Genomic DNA, 25,722 nt, shown 5'->3' with positions numbered 1-25,722 from the left:
TCACTCACCTTTTCATTACCTATTCTATGCTGATACTCAAAAATCATGTGTTAAAACAAATTGAGTGAAAGTTAGTTTATTTAAACCGTTTCAGAAATGGAATTTCTGCAATCTATCAAGTAGGGGTTTTGAATTATATCTACACTGGTGTTAGCGGGAAGAAATATCATTATAAAGATCACAGTAAAACAATTTTCAAAGATTATAAAACTCTTTATCCTGGAATATATATTGCAAGTTTTATTTTAGTGACAATTGAGGTCCAACTACTAGCTTTAACTAGTTTGCAATAGATTAAGGCAATATAAAAATTCCCATACACAGATGTGGAAGGGGAAAAGACAATAAAAATATGCAATAGCTATCTTTTAGGCTAAAAAATTTAAGGAAAATCTTATTTCTAATTTAAATAAACTGGTTCTCATGTGGCTTGAGATATAGTTAAAATGAAAATAGTATAAATATTGCTCAAAATCTGCAAGGGTGTACAATTTGTATAGGAAACATGAAATGCTTGCAAAACATTTCTAATTTAATCTTTTTATCTTCCACCCCTAACATAAACATGTCAATTTCTTCTCCCTTAGAAGGAACATTTTCTGACTAAGTGTGTGCATTTCACAGTGTTTTCACCCAAAAGTCTTTGATTGAAGCTTCTTGCTTGGTCTTATCTTAGTTAAAAAATGCATGCCACTTTAACTTTCAGAGTCTGTGAATTTCAGATACCCTGAGCAAAAGGATTGGAAACTCTCTTGTTTAAGACTGTATTTCAGAAAAAAAAGTCACTCTTACAAAGGATGGATTCCCTGTTGAAATAGTTGCCCATTCATATGGATGTTCCTGATGTCTGCCCCCATTGGATCTTCAGAACTGACTGACCCACCTTCAATTTTTCAGATTATTTATTAAACTTCTCACATGAGGGAATGCCTTTATGTATGTTGTTTTGATTGTTTCTGAACACGACCCTTCAAAATCTCTGTCTCAAAGAAGCCATATGACTTACTCAAGGACACAAAGAATTAGGGTTACAACTCAGCTCTCTCTGATCCTAAAGCTCAAATTCTCACAGGATCCCTACTGGAAAAAATGATACTCTTTTACCTTCATGTCTTATGTTCTGACCATTTGCATCCATCACACATACATTAGCTATGTAGAGGAATATAGGGTCTCAGAAAATAATGTAATGGATCAAAAAAGAGAGCTTGGTTGAAAACAAAAATGGGGCAACACTAAAGGGGGGAGATATGATGTAGAATAAAAAAAATATTTCAACTACATAGGCTATTCATTATCATAAAAATCCCCTGTGTGAGTATATGCAGAGCTAATGAATATTCGCCGAGGTACTCAAGTGAGACCTTCTGAAGAAAATTAAAAAAACTAACAGGAAGTCATGTGATTACAGAGAGTGTGGCCCTCAAACCAGAGCAAATCCTTAGGTATCACTGAAGCAATGAGTGAAAGGCATATCTTAGTTGTTAGGAACTTCTTTATTCAATAAAACACTCTCCAGATTTAGGGATTGTTGCTCAAATTTGGTCACTCCTCTGTATCCATCTTCTGTGATTTTGCTATCTTAGAAAATGCTATGGTTTTGGTGATGCATAATTATATTTTTAAATTAATATTACAAAGTTAGAGTGCATAGAAATAACTGTTTTATCAGGCTGGGAGCTCCTTAAAAATGGGGACTGCTAAATGTAATCTTTAATCCCTAGACCTAGCTCAGTGCCTGACTTAATGTATTTGTTCAAAAATTCTTATTGCATGAATAAGAAAATTTATGAAAAATGTGGTGAATCTTCTCTCGGTGACACTTTGTATAAAATGCCTGTCTTCCTCTTTTTTTTAAATAATAAAATCTCTAGATAACTCAAGGTTAATTCATAAGCCTTTCTGGATTCCCCTCTCTCACCCATCTCTCCCCATTTTCACAATTTAACATATGCATATGGACTTGAAAATTAGCATGCAATTGTTTAATGAAGGTTTACAAAATTTTAATCATTAACATCAGGACATTGGCGTAGGATTAAAAAGGGATGTAATCCAAGGTCTACAGTTATGCAAATATGTGACTTTGAAAAACTGACTAGGCCACACGGATCATCAGTTTCTTAATCTGTAAAATGGGGTTATATATAATTTGTACCACGCCCATGTAATGCAAACTAAATCTATATTTAAATGTCTAGTACAGTGCTTAAGTGTGGGCTCTCAAAAACAGCAACTTTTGAAAATTCTTCCCTAGTACTTAACACAAGCTCAGAAACATCACCAAACTTTTATAAGCACATGTGGTTGGCTTAAAATGCCCGAATTTTGAAAGAGCTGAAGTAAATGTCTGTCTGACTCTGGAGAATGATTTCTCAAGATATCTTAACGGGGGTCATACAATCCAGTGCTCTTGCCTGTAAACCCCGTGCTTGGCTCTGGGACACCCTGCACTGCATGTGTTTGTCTCTTCGGTTCCAGGACTCCCACTTGACTACCGCTGCACCTGCAGGCAGCACAGAACTCGGCCTCAGCTTCAAGGCACTGGTCTGTGGGGAGGGTGAGTGACCTACATTTACTGTTGATGTCTTGCTTAGTTCCTATGGCAGTTCCCAGTGGCATAATACTTCTGCTCTTTGATTCCCCCTCCTGCGTGTCTGCGTTTGTGCTGCTATAAAAGCACAGAGGGCACACTGCCAGCAGTGACCTGAGTGATGTGTAAAAACCAAGAAGCAGAATCTCTATAACCTTCTTATGAACTGAGAGAAAAAGTCTCTTATTCATAGTTATAGAAAAATCATTTTTCTATTCTAAGAAAGTAATCAAAGGAGGTCCACCTAATTCAAGTTTACACACAACTACCGTATTTTTCCGTGTATAAGATGCTATTTTTTTTTTCTAAAATCATTAGACTGAAAATTGAGGGGCATCTTATACATGGAAGTCATCCAAGGAGGGAGCCGCGCCTGTGGGCAGCTGCCCATACTTTGTCAAACAGGCTTCCTCCAATCACGAGCCTTAATGTTACTGATGTCAGCTGATGCAATAATTGGAAGTGGTGGAGAGTGTTGTGCAGATGCAACAGGGACTGGGGTGTTCTGAGCCCATAAAAATGTCAAAAAATAAAAAGATAAATACTGGTAAGCGATTGTCTTACTCTGCAAATTTCAAACTGAATGTAATCAGCTATTGCAGAAGAGCATGGAAATAGAGCTACAGAGAGTCAATTTGGGCCTCCTCCCACTGAGTATATGATCAGACAGTGGAGAAAACAGGAAGAACAACTCCTTAAGATGCCAAAAAAGAAGAAGGCCTTAAGAGGAAAACCAGTAAAATGTTTAAAATATTGATCTCTTAATTTTGGGTTGGAAAAGTGGGGACAGTCTTATACATGGGGGCATCTTATACATGGAACAATATGGTAATCTGTTAGAATCAGCCACAGCAGGGATAAGTAGGTCTGCAAAGAGAGTTGCATGGAAAGAACCACAGTCTATCTGCCCTCAAAGACCATCTGCAGCCTGTAATGGCACTGAACCCCCACCTCATCCAGTATCTAAAAGGTAAAGTCAGAGGTTAGATAAGAAACACATGCTGGAGACCTGCCACTAAAAGAAACTGCTGGAGTGTCCACAGAAGCCAGAGGGAAACTCCCTTTTTCATTGGCCCAGCACCATTCTGGAGCCTATCTCCTGGGATTCTTTCTCTCTCTCTCTCTCTCTCTCTCTCTCTCTCTCTCTTCATTTTTCTAAAACAAATAAATAAGCAAACACAATCATGGATGGTATGAGCTCTTTCCACTTTGAGAAGAACATAGATGTTACATAATATGTTTTTAAAAATCATGTAAATAATGAAGAAACACACTTGAAAATGTACCCAAATTTTAATAGGAGACATGACTGTGCTATACGATTTCAAGTGATTCTTTCCTTCACTTTGTTATAATTGTTTTTTTTTCTCTTTTTAAGTTTTCAAAAACTGAAACATTTTATAATCTTTTTTTAAAAGATCACACACAATAAAAAGTTTTCCCTTTGATGTTTCCAGTATCCACCTGGAATCATTAGTAGTTATTACAATTATATTGACTATATTCCCTATAGTATACTTTACATCCTCCCAGACTATTTTGTAACTACCAATTTCTACTTCTTAAATCCTTAAACTTTTTTTACCCCGTCTCCCAAACTCCCTCTCCTTTGGCAAACAACTGTCGGTTCTGTGTCTACAAGTCTGTTCCAGTTTCATTTTTTTTTTTATAATTTTGTTCTTTAGATTCTGCACGTAATTGATATCATGGGGGTACTTGACTTTTTCTAACTAACTTATTTCATGTATAAGTCTATCCATGCTGTAGCAAATGGTAAGATTTCATTCTTTTTATGGTCAGAGCTCTTTGTATATACCAGAGCATTTTTATCCACTTGTCTATTGATGGGCACTTGGGTTGTTTCCATATCTTGACTTTTGTAAATGATGCTGCAATGAAAGTAGAGGTGCATAGATTTCAAATTAGTGTTTTGGATTTCCTTGGATATATTTCCAGAAGTGGGAATTCTGGGTCATAAGGCAGAGTTCCGTTTTAATTTTTTGAGGACCCTTCACACTGTTTTCCACAGTGTGCCCCAGTCTGCATTCCCACCAACAGTGCAGGAGGGTTCCCTTTGCTCCACTTGTTGTTTGTAGATTTATTGATGATAGCCATTCTCACTGGTGTGAAATATTTCATCGTGGTTTTAATTTGCATTTCTCTGACAATTAGTGATGTTAAGCAACATTTCATATGCCTATTGGTCTCCTGTGTGTCCTCTTTGGAGAAGTGTCTCCTCAGGTCTTCTGCACATTTTTTAATTGGATTGTTTGATTTTTTGGTGTTGAGTTTTGTAAGAACCTAATACATTTTGGATATCAATTCCTTATTAGATGTATCATTGGCATATTTTATAATCTTAAAATAATAGTGCCTGGCTGTGCGGCTCAGTTGTTGAGTGTCGACCTATGAACCAGGTCACGGTGACATTCCTGCTCAGGGTACATGCCCGGGTTGTAGGCTTGATCCCCAGTAGGGTGCATCCAGGAGGCAGCCAACCAATGATTCTCTCTCCCTCTCTGAAATAAGTAAAACTATATCCTATATAGTAAAAAGCTAATAAGCAAATTGACCAAACAGCAGAAAAACCAGTCACTATGATGTGCACTGACCACCAGGGGGCAGACTCTCAATACAGGAGCTGCCCCCTGGTGGTCAATGTGCTCCCACAGGGGAGCAATGCTCAGCCAGAAGCCTGGAACCAGGCTCACAGGTTGGTGAATGCAGCGGTGGTAGCAGGAACCTCTCTAGCCTCTGTGGCAGCACTAAGAATGTCTGACTGATGGCTTGCCTAAGCCATCAGTCGGACATCCCCCAAGGGCTCCTGGACTGCGAGAGGGTGCAGGCAGGGCTGAGGAAAGCCCCCCACCCCGAGTGCAGGAATTTTGTGCACTGGGCCTCTAGTTTTAAAATAATAGTAAAAAATGTTAGACATAACTAGATATTAATAGTGGTAAAACCTAATATCTAGCTGTGCAAATTGAACAAGTGATTTATCCTCCTTGAGGCTAATATTCTACATGAGTAAATTGAAGTTAATGTTTACTTACCTAAGAGGCAAGCTCTGAGGTTTGGATGGGATGCTAGCACATTGTGACTATTTATAAATATCAGACACTGTTGTAGTGAAGAGAATGGCTCGTGAGGCATTTAGGTGCATAGACTTGGTAATGAGCCAGTCGAACAGGATAGGTGTGTATTTGTGTCAGGCCTGATGTTTGAAATGGAAAGCCCTTGTTTCCAATGGACTCCATTTGCCTCAAGAGCCTACTTCAGGTAGTTGCCCTAAACAAAGTATTATCTTGCCCCAGTGAAAGCTGCATTACAGAGATTTTATGATGGGCAACTCAAAGCAATTCCCCGTAAGTGGATGCTCCCAGTGATCTGCTGGCTAAAAGTGAGATATGGAGAAATACAGTACTGACATATGGCTGCATCTCTCTAGAAGAGGGAGCTACTAAAAAACTATCCTAGGTGACTGCATAAACAGGTAAATATAGGAAACCATGGAAACTGATAGAAATGGGGCGAATCCATGAGCAGATGAAAATATGAAAGCATTCCAAAACTATGAAGAATACAGACAGAAGTCGTTCTTACTACTGAATCATTTGCTAAATGAGGTTTTACTTTGTTACCACCACAGTTAGAAATATAGAAAAGATGAAATTTGGAGGGAAAAAAGGTTTCCTTTGTATTCTATGTATTATCACAAGGAGCAGGTCCTGTTTATCTCAACATATCCATCTCTTTTCAGGAGGACAGGGTAGCACAGGGCATGGGACATGAAAATGTGTGTTGAATAAATGAGTAATATTAAGAGCTTCTGTTCTTGATACTTCCCCATGTTCATTTACTGTCATAAATTACTCATGTATAGTGTTTTGTGGGTTTTATGTCCATGTTCTGAAAGATAGTTATTATTAGCCCTCATCAGAAATGAATAGAAAAGACTTGTAAATAATGCAACTTTCCCTATAATACATAGCCAGCACATGTCTGCAATTACAGTGAAATTTGTTGCATGACCACACCTGTTCCTTTCCATCAACATGCACTGAGGTAACAAAGCTATAGAGGGTGAATGGCATATATAAATTGGAAATATAAATAGCTTCAACTGATAGATTTAATATTACCAAACAGAAGACACCAGATATACTGGCAAGTTATAGTAATTCCACCCACAATGCTCTTTAAGCCACCTATAAATGGGGAGAGGTCCCACTTCATTTATCCATACATATACGCTGGGGTTTGAAGGCCAGTTAATGAACCAATGCATTTCTGCGGAATGTTTGTATGTCCATCCTTCAGGTAGTTCATTGATAAATTGCTAAAATATGAGCAATTATGTTACTAGCAAATCCTCTTATGCATTATTCTGGGTAAAACTCTACTTCTAAAGATGCCTTTCATGTATAGTTAATCTAAAGCATTAGGTGTCAATTTTATGAGTTAAATTTAGGATTCCACAGATTATTCTTGCTACCCCTGCCAATATTCACAATGGAGGTTAAGAAGATACTCACAAATCCCTCATAATAAAGACATACATGGTTTGGCTTTTGGGTGAGTCTGAACTAATCTTCATTCTTATGTCTCTCCTAATTGCTAAAATTAATTTATCTATGATTTCCCCCACTCTTTGATGCAACTTGAACTTGCATACTCAATTCTGCTAAGACTTTTTGTTACTATCTGACAGTAAATACTGATTAATAATTCCCTTTCACAGGTATAATATCCACTCCATTCCTTAATACAAATGTTTATCAAATGTGAGACAGGAAAATGGTCACTTCTTTTTCCCTCCACTTGGCTCTTTTTCTGATTTCTTTTTTGAATCTTTTGGAACTCTGCTCCCCGCCTTCTGCAATTGGCTCACCATTCCTTCAAAAGTACCTTTGATCATATAAAGGAGGGTGAGCCCTCTCTTTTTCTAAAAGATGGGAAGTTGATTGCAGTGGAATGAAGATCTGCCTGAGGTGAGGAAGGCCATTATAGATGCCAACCCACAGTGAGAAGCCTGTGACCTACATGTGCGGAAGACAAGAGGGCATTCTGTACTCAAGGAGTCGGCATTTGGCAAGTCTAGAGCTCACCCTGGCACAGACAGGACACCTAAAGAAAGCAGTACTTCCCTTAACAAGATCCAGGAGTGCCCAACAACTTAGATTTTTTCCTCATACACATGACACCTTTACTCCCCTAAAAAACACCAAGAAATTAAAATGTTCTTTTCCTTTTTTCTCCTGGAACTTAACTTTCACAAATGTACTAAATAGAATGGATTGTGAAAATGCCTCATTATATTATGTGTGCGCGCATGTGTGTGTGTGCGTGTGTGTTTTAATTAGTCAATTATTTTAAAAAGACATTAACAGATAAATTTTTTTATATAAAAGCCTAAGTAGCCAACCCTCCATCTGACCAACCTACTGGCCAGTACATGTGACACGCACTGGCAATTTAAAAATAAACTTTGACTTGAACATGTGGGATACATATAAATCTCTCACTGGCACCAATCTAGACAGAGTAGGAATATACCTACCTGAACCTGTTTTTAGACATGTTCAGTTATGTGTTGCTTTCTCTCGAGTTTGAAGATCATGTGACATTAAAGTTAAAGTTGTAAATACTTCATCACAAGAGAAATTAGTCAAGCACTATAAAAGTGGTATACAAGGAGATATTAGAATAAGTTTAATCAATTTATCAGCCATTGTTTTTATATCATGTTTTTGTTGTTTTATATCATGTATTTGTTGTTATTATATTATGTTGTTATTTCTTATAATTAATTTCCCTACAATGTTCATGAATCTGTGCACCAGGCCACTAGTAAATAAATAATTAATCAAGCAATATGAACCCCAGCACTTAGCTTGTATCTCTTCTTACATACCAATATTATCTGATGTAAATAATGCTATCTATGGCTTAACCATTTTGAAATGTGGTATTTTTCTTCTCAAACATGGATTGTGATCCAAGGACTTCCACCTGATAATCTAGGAGGACAGGACTGTGATCTGCTACCCAGAGGAGTTTCCCACAGGCTGACCTGCACAAGGGGGAAGCCTGACCTTACCCAAGTTGAGGTGCAGGGCGAGCCTCCCTTTCTGGAGCTCCAGCGTGATACAGTCTCCACGCTGACCTTCTCCGTGGAACAGGACCCCATCCCCTTGGATGCTCTTGAACTTCAGAGAGATCACGTCTTTGAGGGTGCTCAGCAGCTTCTGATTGAACCTGTACAGCAGGGAGCTCCTGCCATCAAAGTCAGCAACATCGGATTCTGGGCACAAAGAGAGAGAAGGAGAAAAATCAATGCATATCCTCTTAACTGCCAATTCTGTTTCCCAGCTTAGTTGTTGTCCATTTTATAGGCATGTTTTGACATCTGGAAAGACCTGTTGTTTGAAGGGAAAGAATATAGACTGGACCCACCCTAATTAGACTCAGGGGAATAATTCATGAATGGGCAACCACCACACACTGAGTTAAAATGAACTGATCATCAGTCTAAATTAGAAGAAAAACCTCTCATTAGTGATATGTCAGTTTTGTTGAGGGAACAGGATGAGAATACCACAAGTACCTGTGTCAGATGCTGCTTTGCAATAATACCTCCTGATTTGTCTTCCTTGTTACTTTGCTTGATAATCAGAGCTGCTTGATCCCTTTCTCTCAGGCTCAACGTTAGAGGTGAAAATATAGTCTATTATTCAACTCTGACCAAATAGTACTGTAGTCTAAGAACCCTGTGTTGGGAAGGATTCTGAGATTTTTATCTGGTTTTGGTAGAAAAGAATATGCAGTAAGGAAGACTTTGCTATTTGGAAACAGGGCAAATATATTGCATCCTTACCATCCCTGGCTCTGTCTTGTGCAGGTGATAATTATAATTTTAGTCTCTATATACAAGAATGTTTATTTATGATTGCTGAAAAAAAGGAGGTCAAGTAATTGTAATTTAGATACACTTATATAATGGGTGTGTGTAAACATATCTAAAAAGTGTATGCCAAAAAGTTAATAGGGATTTTCACCTCATTAAGGAATATATACGGATGGCAAGTAAGTGTATAAAAAGATGCTCCATATCATATGTCATCAGGGAAATACAAATTAGATAAACAATGAGATATCACTGCACACCTACCAGAATGACTTAACTCTGAAGCACTGACAATACCAAATGTTAGTGGGGATATGGAATAACAGGTTGGCAGTTTCTTACAAATCTAAATATACTCTTACCATCCTATCCAACAATCACATTCCTCTGTATTTATCAAAAGGAGTTAAAAAAAAACTATGAATACACAAAAATCTGCATGTAAATGTTTAAAGCAGCTTTATTTATAATTTTCAAAATTTGGAAGCAACCAAGTTGTTCTTCAGTAGGTGAATCAATAAACTGTGATATATCCAGACAATAGAATACTATTTACTGCTGAAAAGAAATGAACCACTAAGCTATAAGAAGATCTGGAAGAAAATTAAGTGTATATTACAAAGTGAAAGAAGCTAATCTGAAAAGGTTACACACTGTGAGATTTCAACTATATGGCATTCTGAGAAAGGCAAACATAGAGGATAGTAAAAAGATCAGTGTTTGCCACAGATTGTGGAGGAAGTATGAAGAGGCAAAACACATATGATTTTTAGGGCAGTGAAAATATTCTGCATTATACCATAATGATGGATACATGTCATTATATTTATACAAAACCACAGAATGCACAACATCATGTGTGAGCAGTAAAGCACACTGTAGATTTTGAGTAATTATGATGTATCCATTCAAGTTCAGCAGCTGTAATAAAGGCAGTATTTCTGTTGAGGGGGTGCTGATAATAGGTGATGCCATGCATGTTTGGGCACAGTGGGATATAAAAAACTCTAAATTTTGGTGTGAATCTAAAACTGCTTTAAAAATAAGTCTTTAAAAAAAGTTAGTAGGAACTCAATTTGGGAGGTGTTATTAAAATTATTTTTACCTTATATTTTATTTTTATTATAAAAACTTCATAATAAATTTTATTACTTTTATAGTAGAAAAATAAGGCTAATTATAATTTTAAACAGATTCATTATATACTATTTTATGCGGATGAAATGATGGGAATGGGTATTTGGTGGGGGTGGGTTTAGTCATATTTGAAATAAGCTACTCAAAAATACTCATTTTTTTATTATTTACCAAGAAATTATAATTCACAGCTTGAGTATACACAATGATACATTAAGAAAGTTTTTTGACCAATAACCTAAAAATATTGTTTGTAAAACTGAAGTTCTGAAATGAAAATAAATATAAATCATACTTTATTGTAATCAGTTTTAAAATACAAATTTATAACTTATTCCTCAGGAGTAAAGTGTTTTTAACCAAAATTTTGCTGATGACTGTTCAGACCCTAAAAATAAATTGTCCACATTTAGAGAGATTTTTATAAAACCTCAGTTCTTTCAGACCCTCCCCACACCACCCTAGCAGTGGCCTGTATCTGTCCCAAATACAGTAGCCATGGCTTGTTAGCTGGGTCACCTTGGGACATGCTACCTATCTAAGACTTGATTTTGTAAAGTGGGGAAATATATATTCTTCAGAGAAGACTATTATGAGAATTAATGTGAAAATACATATAAAGTGATAGTATGCATAAATTGATGCCATTGTGTCTGGCACATTATTTGTGTTAAATTAACTATAGAAGGAGTATTAAAGTGATTGGTATAACTAGAGGGATTGAGTTCCTATCCAGTCCATTTTAGTGGCAGACACTCTACCTCCTCATGAGAAATCACTCTAATTTTTTTTATTCAATGGTTTACTGCCCAGGGAATGTCCAGTTAGCCTCAACTTTCCTATTCCACCACATTTTAATTTAAATTCCTCATCTGTGCATGGTGTGTGCATTGTGTCTGAATGCTTTCTTCTGATTGCTTCCCTTCTTCCACTGCACCAGACTCTGGGTCTGGAATGAGGTCCTTAGGAGCTGTAGTGGACAGGACATGCAATGTGTGGACAGTGATGCTGACATGTCCTGTTATAAAATAGAGAGGAGCACCAGTGCTATGGGAACACAACATTCAAACACTGCCTATGAAGTGGGACAAGTGCCTCCATGAATAGACATAGAATTTGTTGCTACTTAAAAGACACACCTGTGGCATAGTTGGAGCCCAAGGAGCCAGGGGAGGTTTGCTGACACAGCCCTGGGCCCCAAGCTGCTAACAAACCCACTTTAGAGGGCAGAATGGCCCCTCCTGCTTGCAGCCAAGTCCTGTGGAGACAGACACAAACCATGGATCACTTGTAGCTTCGAGAAGGTTGTTAAAGCCAAAGGAGGACAATTTCTGACAGTGCACCTCCACAACAGCTCACACAATGTGGTTGGGAGTGAGCCACATAGTCAGCCAGCCTGAGAGGAGATTATCCATCCTCCAATGGGACAATTATATTCAAGACCCAACTACAACAGGAAAACCCAAATAAACCAAGCGAGGGGCTTTCCCAGGTCACCCTCCTCAGGAAATCCAAGAGACTGCACTACTGGATCCCACAAAACACCTACTACATAAGACCCCCTCACAAATTCTGGGAGGCATAGCAGTTTGATCTAATACATAGAAACAAATACAAAGAGTCAGCAAAAATGGGGAGACAAAGAAACAGCACTCAAATGAAAGAAAAGGAGGGAGGAATCACCAGTAAAAGAACTGAATTAAAAGGAGGCAAGCACTTTGTCAGATATAATGCTAATAAGGATGCTCAAACAATTTAGTGAGAACCACAAGCAACTTAATGATAATTATAAGGGACTTAATGAGAGCTACAGCAACATGAAAATAGACTTTGAAACAATACATAGGAGTCAATTGGAAATGAGGTATGACACAGCTGAAATAACACAATGGAGAGTTTCAAAGTCGACTAGAAGAAGCTGAGGACTGAATCAGCAAGTGAGAAAATAAGGTAGAAAAAAACACCCAAGCAGAGCAGCAACTGGAAAAATAAAATAAAAAGAAGGAGGAGAGACTAAGAAAGCTTTGGGGCAACATGAAACGTAACTACATTCACATCATAGGGGTACCAGAAAAAGAAGAATCTGAGAAAGGAATAGAGAACCTGTTTGAAGAAATAATGGCAGAAAATTTCCCTAACCTGGTGAAGGAAAATGTCACTGAAGTTCTGGAAACACAGAGAGTCCCAGCCAAGATGAACCCCAAAGGACCCACATTTAATAGCAAACATTAAAGACAAAGAAAGAATCTTAAAGACTGCAAGGGAGAGATAGAAAGTTGTCTACAAGGGAGCTCCCATTAGACTGTCAGCTGATTTCTCAATAGAAACACTTCAGACCAGAAGGGAGTTAAATGAAGTATATTAACTAATGAAAACCAAGGGACTACACACAATACTACTCTTTCCAGCAAGGTTATCATTGAAAATCAAAAGTGAAATAAAGAGCTTGGCAGACAAAAGAAGACTAAAGAGTTCATTACAAGAAATACTAAGGGTCTTTTGTAAGAAGAAGAAATAGAGAGAAAGAGAAGAACACAGCATAAAGAATAAGAATGGCAACAAATAAGTACCTATCAATAATAACTTTAAATGTAAATGGATTAAATGCTCCAATCAAAAGACATAGGGTGACTGAATGGATAAGAAAACATGACCCATATATATGCTGTCTACAAGAGACCCACCTCAGAACAAAAGACTCACACAGAATGAAAATGAAGGGATGAAAAAATTTTTTCCAGGCAAATTAAAAAAAAAAAAAGCTGGGGTAGCAATGCTCATATCTGACAAAATAGACTTCAAATTGCAGGCCATTATAATTTTTTAAAAAAGACACACTGTGCTGTGTGTCTCAGACTTCTGAGTTTTCTACTCTAATAACTCTCCCAATTTGCCACAGAATTCATCATCTAATTCCATCTCCTCAAATGTCTAGCTAATCTAGTGACAAAATTAATGACATAAATTAGATGACATAGGTTATCACTAAGAAAACATCTCTATTTTGCTATGGGATCTTAAGAAAACTTAGCCAATTGATATAACAGGAACAAAAGAAAATATTGTTGAAGTCCAACAGACCTGGGTTTCAATTCTGTTTTTGCTACTGACTGGCAGGTAAACTTGAGGCAACCTTTTTTAAAAAATATATTTTATTGATTTTTTACAGAGAGGAAGGGAGAGGGATAGAGAGTTAGAAACATCAATGAGAGAAAAACATTGATCAGCTGCCTCGTCCACACCCCCTACTGTGGATGTGCCTACAACCAGGGTACATGCCCTTAACTGGAATCGAACCTGGGATTCTTCAGTCCACAGGCCAACGCTCTATCTACTGAGCCAAACTGGTTAGGGCAAGGCAACCTTTTCAACTTCTCTGAGATTCAGTGTTCCTATCTGTAAAATAGAGCCAAGAGAAAGCTACCCACAAAGTCATTGTGAGAATTACATAAATCTCACACCTGGGGATGACTAGTCACTCAAGAGCATTGCATTCTCTCATTTCATCATTAATCCAAAGAATTTCTGCAGTGACCAAAACTTGGAGCATGCCATATGGACAATATAAAGAACATGGTATGAAGAAATTCTGTTAGAGTGTGGGGTTCATATCCTTCATGTCACACTGAGCAGGCATGCATTCAAGCCCTCATCATCACCTTCCATATCTATATTAATAAAAGCCCAGGTGGCCCTTGCGTTCGATGTCATCACAAGATGGCCGCCACAAGGTGGCCTCCACAAGATGGCCACCACAAGATGGCTGCATGCACAGCGAAGGCAGGGCCCAGAGGCCACTCCATGCAGTGAGGCCTGGGGGTCCCGAGGCTCCACACAGCATGGAGGAGGCCGGTCCCGGCATCTTCACCACCTTGCACAGAGGAGGCTGGTCCTGGAGGAGGTGGCAGGTCGTGGCACAGGAGGCAGTTGGGGGCAAACAGGCCAGTAAGGGAGGGCAGTTGGGGGCAATCAGGCTGGCAGGCAGAAGCAGTTAGGGGCAATCAGGCAGGCAGGCAGGCGAGCAGTTAGGAGCCAGCGGTCCCGGATTGTGAGAGGGATATTGGACTGCCGGTTTAGGCAGTTGGACATCCCCCGAGGGGTTCCAGATTAAAGAGGGTGCAGGCCTGACTGAGGGACACTCCCTACCCCATTCACACATTTTGTGCACCGGGCCTCTAGTTCTTAAATAACCTCCTAACTATCCTCTCTGGTTCAACTTTCATCACCTGCCCCTGTCCCATTCTAACATTTTCATAAAACAAGTTACATCACACATAACCTTTGCTGAAGCCTTTAAGTGAACTCCCCTTGCATTAAAACTAAGTCAGATCTCTAAAACCCAGCAGTATCTAGCACTGAACTCCTTTCCCACCTCATCTACTACTGTCTCACGAACCCTGATTCCCCTCTGAGCACATTGTACTCATGTGTTTGTGTTATTAAATGCCCTATGTGGAGGAGCGGGGGGAGGGTAACATCTACAAAGTGTACACCCTGAACCCTGTAGTGCTCTAAATGCTTTTGTGTATGAACTTATTTAACCTAAATAAGATCCCATGAGGAACAGACTGCTATTATTTCTGTTTTACAAATGAGGAAACTATGGCACAAAGAATGAAGAAGTACATAGTTAGCCAGTAGCAGAGCTAAGAACCTAAGGCATCTGGCTTAGCCCCACTCTGTGTGTGCTGGGCACTTTCCAAGTGCTGACCCCCTCTCTCTGACACTCTGATGCTCAGTTCAGCTTGTTCCTTTCTTTAACAGCTTCCTCTCAGTAGTTAGTTAGCTGGTCTCCTTCTAAGTGTCCTACTACTTCCTTCAGAAGTCACCTCCCAACTGGAATTTGATACATGGCTATTCCCTGATCTGTTTTCAGGCCTTCTCTGCAGCATGGCAGTGCGTCCCCTGGGGGCAGGGTCAGATGTGTATTAACCAGCTCATTGAGTCAGAGCATTGATCTGTTGAGAAACACCTGTGAAAAGGCTCAGTAACCCAGTGAGCTATGCAGGCCCCAGCGTGATGATGCTGATTGCCCTTGACTTCCTGAAGCATCACCTGCCTGGACTCTGTAAGCCAGTGGTTCCCAACCTTGGCTGCACATTAGAATCACCTGGGAATCTTTTTAAAATCCTGATTTCTGGGCCTCATCCTCCAGAAATTCTGTTTCTTTGTTACTTATGTTCTGGCCCCACCCTATAACAAAGAAACAGAATTTCCGTAGGATGAGGCCCAGAAATCAGGATTTTAAAAAGATTCCCAGGTGATTCTAATGTACAGCCAAGGTTGAGAACCACTGCACTAAGGGCTCATTTCCCTGGGGCATACACTCAGCAACTAGGGAGGTGACACCTGCATTGGCCATGCATGCTTCTGAGTATAGAGGTGAGAGGGCCCTTTGGAGAGCAGAGAATCAGCCTGGCAAAGAGAAGAGCTGCCCTCTGGGACCACCAACAGCTAATGACAGAAACTTGGCCAATCTAAGAGCACTCAGCACACACCCTGGACCTTTGCAATACGCATTATGTCACACACTAAGTGCATCAGCTGTTTCACAAATGGAAAAACAGAGGGTAAAAAAATAACTTTTTAAGAAAAATGAAAGGATTCCCCAACTGAATACGTAATATTCCTCCCAGGCACTGGAGCAAGGTAAAGTAGTCAGCATTCCCAACTTCACTTGGATAAAACAGATTTGAAATGATAACAATAAAGATCCATATTTATAAAAATGTTGCTCTTTAAGAAATCCTATTTTATGCTGGTTTTCACATTAGATATTATTAGAAACATTTGTCCTGATTCTCTGGTTTGGTACTTAATTTGGGGCATGGGATTTTATTATGACATCAACTCACACATCTTGAAAGAAGATTCTCTTTAACAATACAAAAACAAACAAACAAAAAACTAAAACTGTTGGAAGGTGTATAAGGAGTAGAAATAGGCTCGTATTGGCAGATGGGGAGTTGTATGATCACCTCAGAATGTGGTTCTAAGGGTACAATGAAAATAACAGAAAGGTAAATAGACCTTCTTTATTCTCCTTAGCAACTCATAGAGATTTCTTACTCTGAATTTAGTAATTCATTTTCTACAGAAAAGGAACTCATTAGTATATTTGCCTAATCTAATATTCTTAACAGCTTTTCAATGTTCATGTTTTCCCAATTTATGCAAAGGGGAAGACAAAGCACAGAATGACCACGTACTTGCCCAAAGATACACACATGAAAATGAGCCATACCTGCTGCATCATAAAAAAGTGGGGGGGATTGGTAAGAATTATAACTTCTGTATAGTGAGACTGCCCCTGGCTTCATGCAGTGAGAAGCAGATATGTGCTGGAGAGTGTGAATGTGTAGGGGTGTGTGTGTGTGTGTGTGTGTGTAGGAAAGGACATGCCAATTTTAACCCCTTGAGTGTCGGGGAGCGTGATCGTGCTCCTCCTGTCTTTCGCCAAAAGTGCCGGGAGCGTTATCAAAGCTTCGAAATGGCATCCAGTTCTAAGTCTGCTTTTATTAGTGATGATGATATTGCTAAATATGTCAATGTAGTAAAGGTTTCCTTAAGTTTTTGAATAAGTAACTTCATTTACTTGCGATTCCTAATTTTTTTCCTAAACTGCTGTAAAATAAGCAAAAATGCCTTTGCAATTTTAGCATAGTTCCTAGGATATTGGTTGGCACTCAAAGGGTTAAAGGAAGGTAATGTTGAACAGGAAGTTTCCGTTTTATTGAAAGTTCCTGTGAATTTGTGGTTTCCGCTCTTCAGAGACGACATCCACTCAGAAAAGTGGCTCCTTCCCGGAAGGACATGGAAACCACCACACATCTGAGGGGCTCCTGTGGGAGATGTGCAATATCCTTCCTGCCCTCACTTTCTCCACTAAGCTCGATTCCCCATCCTCGCTGACATTTGTGGTCTCTCATCACTCAGACATTTTTGCATGTGAACCTTTACTAAAGCTGCTCAACATGGCAGAGCCCAGTTCAGTACAGGTCGACCTTGATAAACTCAGTGGCGTCCCTGCCCAAGGGCTGAGGTGGAGATGTGGTGCCCAAGACTGCAGGCCAGCAGGAGGCAGAGCCACTGTTCCTGCCAGCAGGACAGCACAGGCCAACCTCAGTCCCCAGGATCCAGACCTGCTACAGCGGTGGCCCCAGAAGTGTGCTTTCTGCCCCTGCGCACTTGGCATCTCCAGGGAGCTTTTAGGAGGACAGGATTTGGGACCTCGTGGCCGACCTATGGGATAGGAAAGTCTGCTTTGTACCTTTAGGTGATCCTGATGGTTACCAAAGTCAGAGAACTCTGTGCCAAAGCACAGGGTCCCCCGGGACAGAGGGAGTCTAGGGTTGGGGGCAGGGTGAAGTGTTTCATGATGGAGGGTCATTTACAAATAAAATAATGTGAGCTTCAATGTGACCTTGAAGTCAATAGAGAAATAATTATGGAAGTATGTGAAGTAGGGAAAGCACAGGGTCAGGCTTGGCTTTTAGAAAGACTCTCTGGTTTGTAGCAAGTTTATCTGAGCCACTTGCTTGATCAGCTCCCATTCCTCTCCTGGCTCCTTAGCCCACCCTTCTCAGTGGAATTACCCAGTTCCAGTTTCTTTGCCCCTTGACAAGATGTAAAGTCCTAATATGACCCTTGGGGTGTTTTGCTGTGTTTTTCCATTCCTGCCATTGATTCAAGCAGACCACACATCAGAGCTCCTTAACTCATCAGCAATGACACCCAGGACCCAGCTCTTAGGCATTTACTTCCCAGAGTAGACAATTTCTCCCCCTTTTAAACATTAATTGTTAGAATCTCATTATTGTAAACTCAATTCAATTCAATTTGTGGCTTATTAAGGTGGCCATACATTGGCAGACTTTTCTAAAGCATAAAAGACAGGCCAGCTGTGGACCTGGAAGTCCTCAGGAGAAAGGCAGTTCCCACAGCTCACAAAACTCTCCCTTCAGGTAGGATAAATGAGGCACCCACCACAATGCATCCCACAGTACTGAGACATGTCCCCTCATCCACTCAGGAGTACCGAGAAACACCCCCCACATCCAACCAGGAGTACTAAGGCATGTCCCCTGCATCCACTCAGGAGTACTGAGACACGCCCCCTCATCCACTCAGGAGTACCGAGAAACACCCCTGCATCTCAGAGTACTGAGACACACCCCCTCATCCATGCAGGAGTACTGAGTCATGCCCCCTCATCCACCCAGGAGTACTGAAACATGCCCCCTGCATCCCAGAGTGCTGAAAAACACCCATGCTGGCTGACTTCCACTGAGCCCATAATTGCTAACCTGGCTGTCATAGCCTGTTTTCTGAGAGGGACAGAGTTCTAGGGGCATAGTCTGTCACATTTGATGGATGTTAGTAGCTTGTCAACAAACCAGTGGAAAAAAAGCTCCACTGAATAAAAGATTCTCACCTGGAATCCCAGGTGAGCTGAGCAGGGCTCTGGCTGGATTGGAGTCCTCAAGGTCTGGAAAGCCCAGCTTGGTGTGGACAGGAGAAACTCGATTCCCTGGAGACAATTCCTCTCACTCAGACCCTTCAGCTAGTCAAAGTCAGCGAGGTTTTCAATACAATCACAGTGGAAGCTACTCTCCTGACAACCATACAAAAAACATGATGATCACTCAGACCACACACTTGCTCTGAATACTCCAAGTCTTTGGCTGGCAATCCACAAACCACACAGATTCCCACCATCAATTCAGATTTGCACAGATCCTCCACCAATTCTGAGACTTTTCCAGGCCTCATCAGAGGTTCATGATAACCTCAGATAAACTGACAAGTAGGTAAATTCCTAAAGCTAACTGTGCCAACTCCTAAGAATAGATTTTCCTATAGAACTTCTCACATTGCTATGCATGACAGCAGGCAAAAACAGGACAGGTGTCAAGGAGACAACACAGAAAAAGAGTCATAGCATTAAAAAAAAGACAAAACTCCAAATTCCAATCCTAACTTCAGCATAGTATTTTAGCTCTTAGAGTGAGACCTGCCTGCACATACCTCAGACTTGTAGGCATCTCTGAGTACACTTCCAATTTCTAGTTCAACTGGGCTGTTCACTAATCACAAAGATTATTCCAAAATCATTCATTCATTTAATGGAACTTCCAAAGCAGTAGAAATGCTTTGTTTATTCCTAAATTCACTGACACATATTGGCATATTCTGTATACTTTTCGGTCACTGTGCTGTGCTATGAGATACAAAGCTGATTGAGATGCAGGTCACTCCATTCAGGGACTCAGGCACAGTAACATTAACTACGCAGAGAGTCCTAGATAATTAAACTGAAACAACAGCACGGGCTTAGACGACAGCAAGCAAACTGATCATCCCCAGTGGAAAGTGCAGCGTGAACCATGGCAGACAGGCTAACAAAAGCTTTCATGAAGGGGATAAGGTTTCACAATCTATTCACCAGTTCACAGAAAGAATCTTCAAGACATAGGCTGACACTGAGCAGCCAGCCGCTGTAAAAATAGCATAAAACAGTGGTGAGCTGCTTCCTGCTTCAGAGGACCATCCGTGGTCTTCAGCCACAACATACAATTGCTCCCTGGAAGGGTGTTTGCACAGGAGAGACATTTAAAGAGTTGTGTCAAAAGTGGAGAAGAGAACTGCAATCTCCCCTCCCAAGACTAGTTATTTATTTTTTGAAAAAAACAAACAAACTTGCCATGGTTTTGTATTTGGGGAAATTGAACATTCTTTGTTAATTATTCTATCTGGGCACAGTCTTCTGAACTTTGTACAGGAGGCCAGTGGGAGGAGTAACAGTAAATTACCCAGGTGACCATTTCAACAGAGTAAACATAAAACAAGCTGCAGGAGGCAAAGCCTTGGCACGGTGTGGAAAACCAGTGTTACATTTGGTCATTTTCCCTTTTAAGATTTCTGTTAAAATTACCACCATTAGCGTAGGTTCAAAGAAGCAAAACCATATAGTCAGAAAAATCACACACATTAGTCCATCATGAAAAGTGTTAGCTGTGGATCTCCCTCCGGTGCAAGCCTCACGGGATGGGGTTCCCTCCACCTCCACTAAAAGAATTGATGTCTGCTTTCCGCACTACAACAGCCTTTGAGTTCCCAAAGAGCAGGGCTCCTCTTATTCAGTGCTGTATCCCAAAGTCTAGAAAGGGGGTACTGAGAGATGTTGATCGTGGGAAATATATTCAGATCCTCAATCAACCAAGACCTGGTTTTTACTTAATGTGTTTTTATTGCACATACATATGTATATTTGTCTCCCATTAGAAAATATATTTGAGATATTTCTATAGGAGGTAAGAGAAAGAAGAGTAGGAAGATTTCTTCTTAGACTAACTCAATTTGAAAATATCCCTAGGCCTCAATTTCTTCATCAATAAAATGGGGTAATGACAGTGAACAGCCTTGGCTGTTTTTCAGTTATAAAATGCTATGATACCTTGAATAGAATTCAAAGCTACATTGGCGTCTCCAAGCCCAGGTCTGATGGCTGTCATCTAGCCTCCCCCTCTCCAGTGCTTGAAAACTTGGCCTCTTGAGGTTCCTGTAATGTGGCCACAGGGCCTTAGCAAGCCAAAGACGAAGCTACAACTTCACGGCCTCCACCAAGCATGGGGAGTGGCCACAGAGGATGAGAACAACCACAACGAGGGCGGCTGAGACTGGGATGGCCAAGAGATTTCTCTGGGGGAAGAATAGGACTTCAGCTCAGAGGTTGATGCATTTTGGGTGGCACTATTTGGAATAATTAACCCAATAGGAGAAAGGTGCTTTTTGTTGTTGCGTGGGTTTTTTTTGTTGTTGTTTGTTTGTTTGTTTGTTTGTTTTAAAGAAGGCAACCTGAGGTATAACCTGATGTCTGCATTTTTTAATGATGAAATTGGGAAGCCTGACAGATCATTAAATCTTACCAGAATTTATAATACTTTAAAATTATTTAGCTTTTCATCATTTAAAGAATTCAAACAGAAACCCCAGACGGGAGCCCAGATAACCTAAGCCTCCAGATGGGCTCTTGCAGGTGTCAGAACTCTTTGCACCTGTGTGTAACGAAGTTTACCTTCTTGCTTTGAGGTACAGGGGCATAGGGTCCTGAAGGAGAAAGAAAATAAAAACAGGGAGAAGTTAGGTGACTACCTTATATACCAAATTAAGATAATGATAGCCATACCTAATACTTTTGAATACTTATCATCACATGCTAATAACTATTTCAAGCAATTTGCATATATAAAATGAGCACTATTATTACTTGTTTTTATATAGGAAAAACAAAAAAATCTATGTCTACAGTGGATTCAAGATTGTCGAAGACTACACAACTATTAGGTGATAAAATCGGTTTGCATATCTGTGGTTTGATTGTATATCCCATGTGTTTAATATCACTGTATATGGCCTTTAAAAGTGAGTTAATGTTTCCCTGAAAATTCTTAAATTAAGATTAGCTATTACAAACATAAACATCACAATTTAGACTAAGAATGGACTCTCAGAGTTAGATGAGCCATTTGAGAAAATAGTTTTAAATTCTGGCTCCATGTTACAATCACTTAGGAACACCAACAAAAAATAGTTAAGCTGGGGCCCTTACACAGTGATTATGACTTAGTTGCAGTACGGCCAGAGTAGATAGTAAGGACATATTGCAGATGATCTCATGCAGAGTTAGACTGGAGAGCACAGGCATGGAATAGCAAAGTAGAGATGTGCGAGCCCAGGAGTCCTGGCCTAGTCAACAGTTCAACTTCGTCCCTGGACACACTAGCTACATATGCTCAGGAACTGCAGACTGCTCCTTAGTCTTGTGAATAAAACAATAAGATGGGCATTAGAAGGTTGAATATAATGTTTCCCTCTAATAAAATGCCCCCCGTATGCTTTCAGACACATGGTGGAAGGCCCAAGACTATAGGAACAATACCGAACTGGGTTCAAGTCCTGCCTCAGAAAGCTACGGGGCATTCCATTTTGGGAAACTTGTACATTCAATAAATTTAATTGCTATCAATGAAAACAGGACTTTCACTGAGCTGAGAACTGGGAATCTTGGTTGGTGTGGTCTTTGCCCTTATGGAGCTCAAAAACTAGAGAGTGAGACAGGTAGTGCACAATGAAATACACATGTAAATCACTATCTGTCTATAGTGTATCTATCTGTCTATCAATACATCTATCATTTCTCTAACCTCTCTCTCTCTCTCTCTCTCTCTCTCTCTCTCTCTCCCTCTCTCTCTCTCTCTCTCTCCATCTCCCCCCCTCCATATGTATATATCCTACAGAGCCTGTTCGTCACGCTCTCTCTCCCTCTCTCTCTCTCTCTCTCTCTCTCCATCTCCCCCCTCTCCATATGTATATATCCTACAGAGCCTGTTTGTCATGCACAGGACTTTAGTTTTGCTCCTAAGGGCAGGCAGAGCTATCAAAAGGCAGAGCCATTGTAAGGTTTTCAGAAGGAAGTGGCTCAGCTCTGGATTTAATGATGGCACTGCTGGCTGCAGCAGAGATAACAGACTGAAAGAAAAGAGTGAACGCGATTGCTGAGGTGCAACTTTCAGATGATAGAAGATGTATCTGAACTCGGCTGGTAACTGTGAAGATGAAAACAATGGACATGTGTTTTTGATGCTTCATGGAAGTAACAGCGATAGTACTTGGTAATTGATTTACTGTGTGAAGTAAGGGAAAGAAAAAATTTCAAGAAAGATTCTCATGTCAAGTTTGGGCAACTGGTAGTGTTTATGCTAAGAGAAATAAGCCAGTCAGAGAAAGACAAGTATCACATAATTTCACTTATATTTGGATTCTAATGAACAAAATGAACTAACAAGCAAAATAGAGACAGACTCATAGATAGAGAGAAGAGACTGACAGCTGACTGGTGTGGAGTGGGAGGGTGGAGGAATTGAACAAAACATTTAAAAAAGGGAAAAACTCGTGGACATGGACAATAGTGTAGTGATTGCCGGGGGAGGCGGGTGGTGAGAGGTAGAAGAAGATAAAGGAGGATACATGGTGATGGGCAGGGGCTTGGCTTGGGGTGAGGAACGCACAGATGATGTGGTGTAGAATTGTGCACCTGAAACCTCTATAATTTTGTTAATTAGTGTCACCCCAATAATTTAAATGAGAAGGAAAAAAAGACCTTGGAAATGTTTCCTATTAAATTCAGATTAAGAACAATTTTAAAACTTGGACATAAATGTTATTAAGCAATAAAATTAAATAAATACCACAAGAAGAAGATACTGAGTGTGGTTGGAGGGTACAAGTTGATTAAGAGTTCCCTAAAGGACATGCCAAATTGAAGGTATTTATGACATAACCAACCTGGGATATCAATGAGGCAAATGAAAATATATTTTTAGAGCTCAGAAGAAATATTTGCCTCAGGATGCAAATTACTTAATTTATGTGTAAGTCACTTCACCCTTATAAATGTCAGTTTCCTCTTCTATAGTACATTCAATTTACTAATCCCTAACTTAAAAGACTATTATGAGTTTGGGAGTGTGTTGTATCATAGAGTACAGATAGAATGACAGTAGGGGAAGATATATTGATGATGATGGTGGTGGCATTTCTAATGGCAATTGCTCACTTAATGATGGGAAAGTTGTCATCAAGAGGAAAGATACTGGCTCTGTCTCCAAGAAAAGAGTTGCCATTAATCACAACTCAGGATGATTTCCCTCATTTCCTCATCTGTTTTTCTTTAGTCTTCTCTACAAGAGATGAAATATTTCACACAATTCTATATTGACACCTTTAAGTGTTCATCTTTATGTCACCAACTTGGTGATATAGCACAACCATGTCCTTCATTTACTTAGTTCACCAGCATGAACATGTTTGGCCAAAGACTGATCAATTGACCAGAGGAAGAAAACACAAATGCAAAACTTAACAACCATATATCCCATTAGACAGAGGTAACACTGGAGGGAAATGATACTGAAGGACATACGCGATACTTCTTATGGAAATATTCTGTAGCAATTTTAGCTGTCAGATATCTGTACATGGAATATATCTCATAGCCAAAATGAACTTGATATACAGCCAGAAGAGCTTATAACTGGTTCATAATAATTATTTTTAAGGACGTTAAAATTATTTTCCTGGTTTACTATGGAGTTATTTACTTCATGGAATTATTTAGCAGTATTAATCATAACAGGAGACCTTTTATCTTTGTAGAATGTAGTAGGAGACCACATTTGATTCTACTCTGGGCATAGAGAGAGAACCTGGAGGTGGCAGAGATTTGAGCTCCTGGAACCTATAAAGCAGAAGTTAAAATAGCCACAGACAGAGAGCTGAACCTGAGAGAGGGCCCTTGCCTGGGAGAGGACATGGTTCATGTCGCTCCCAAAGCAGCAGGCAGTGGCAACACAGGGGTTTCTTCTGCAGACATGCACTCACATTGGTACTAGCTCTCACTAAGACAGGCTGCTTGTTAGACACTCTGCTCTATGCTTTATTCATCACAACTAAAATGGCATAGCAGTCCTTGACGCAATCACCACTGTCATTTGGAGATGAGGAGACAGGGGCTCAAAGAAGTCAAGAGTGTTTGCTGGAAAAGTCATCTTTTTCAAGAGCAGACCATTTGTCCAATTGCTTATATCTGAATACTCACAAAGGAATCTGCTGCTCCCAGTTCATTGTGACCAGGGCAAAAAGATGGCTCTGGCGGCATGACGGCAGCAGGAACCACAGGAAGTAGGACAGCCATTCTGGCATTTATAAAGGAAAACAGCACTCAGAGAAAGGGTTTAAAACATAAATACTTAGGAAAAATGGGACATGCTTTACTTCTGGAGGTTTAAATACAGAATATACCCGAATAGGTTTGTGAGGATCTAAGAACCTTCAATTTAGGAATTATAATTATGCATAATTTCAATTATTCAAGAAGAAAAAGTATGAGGGATTAGAGAAACCCATGTATAAGGAAAATTCTAATAAGCTCATAATTTTTATTACCTATAAAATGTATATTATATATATAAATGTGTGTGTATATATATATATATATATATATATATATATGTGTGTGTGTGTGTGC

General features: G+C 39.8%; 1 protein-coding gene across 1 annotated transcript in view; it reads right to left on the bottom strand.

Annotated features, from left to right (window-relative positions):
• CNTNAP5 (contactin associated protein-like 5) overlaps positions 1–25,722 on the bottom strand; it is a 921,850-nt gene that overhangs the window by 481,593 nt on the left and 414,535 nt on the right. Inside the window, exon 5 of the mRNA XM_014548314.1 lies at positions 8,691–8,894. Within this exon, the coding sequence (XP_014403800.1) occupies positions 8,691–8,894 (204 nt within the window). The remainder of the gene's footprint in view (positions 1–8,690; positions 8,895–25,722) is intronic.

The sequence above is a fragment of the Myotis brandtii genome, unplaced genomic scaffold, assembly GCF_000412655.1.
Source record: "Myotis brandtii unplaced genomic scaffold, ASM41265v1 scaffold501, whole genome shotgun sequence".
Lineage (NCBI taxonomy): Eukaryota > Metazoa > Chordata > Mammalia > Chiroptera > Vespertilionidae > Myotis > Myotis brandtii.
The sequence above is the reverse complement of the archived record's forward strand: the minus strand, read 5'-3'. Positions and strand labels throughout refer to the sequence as shown.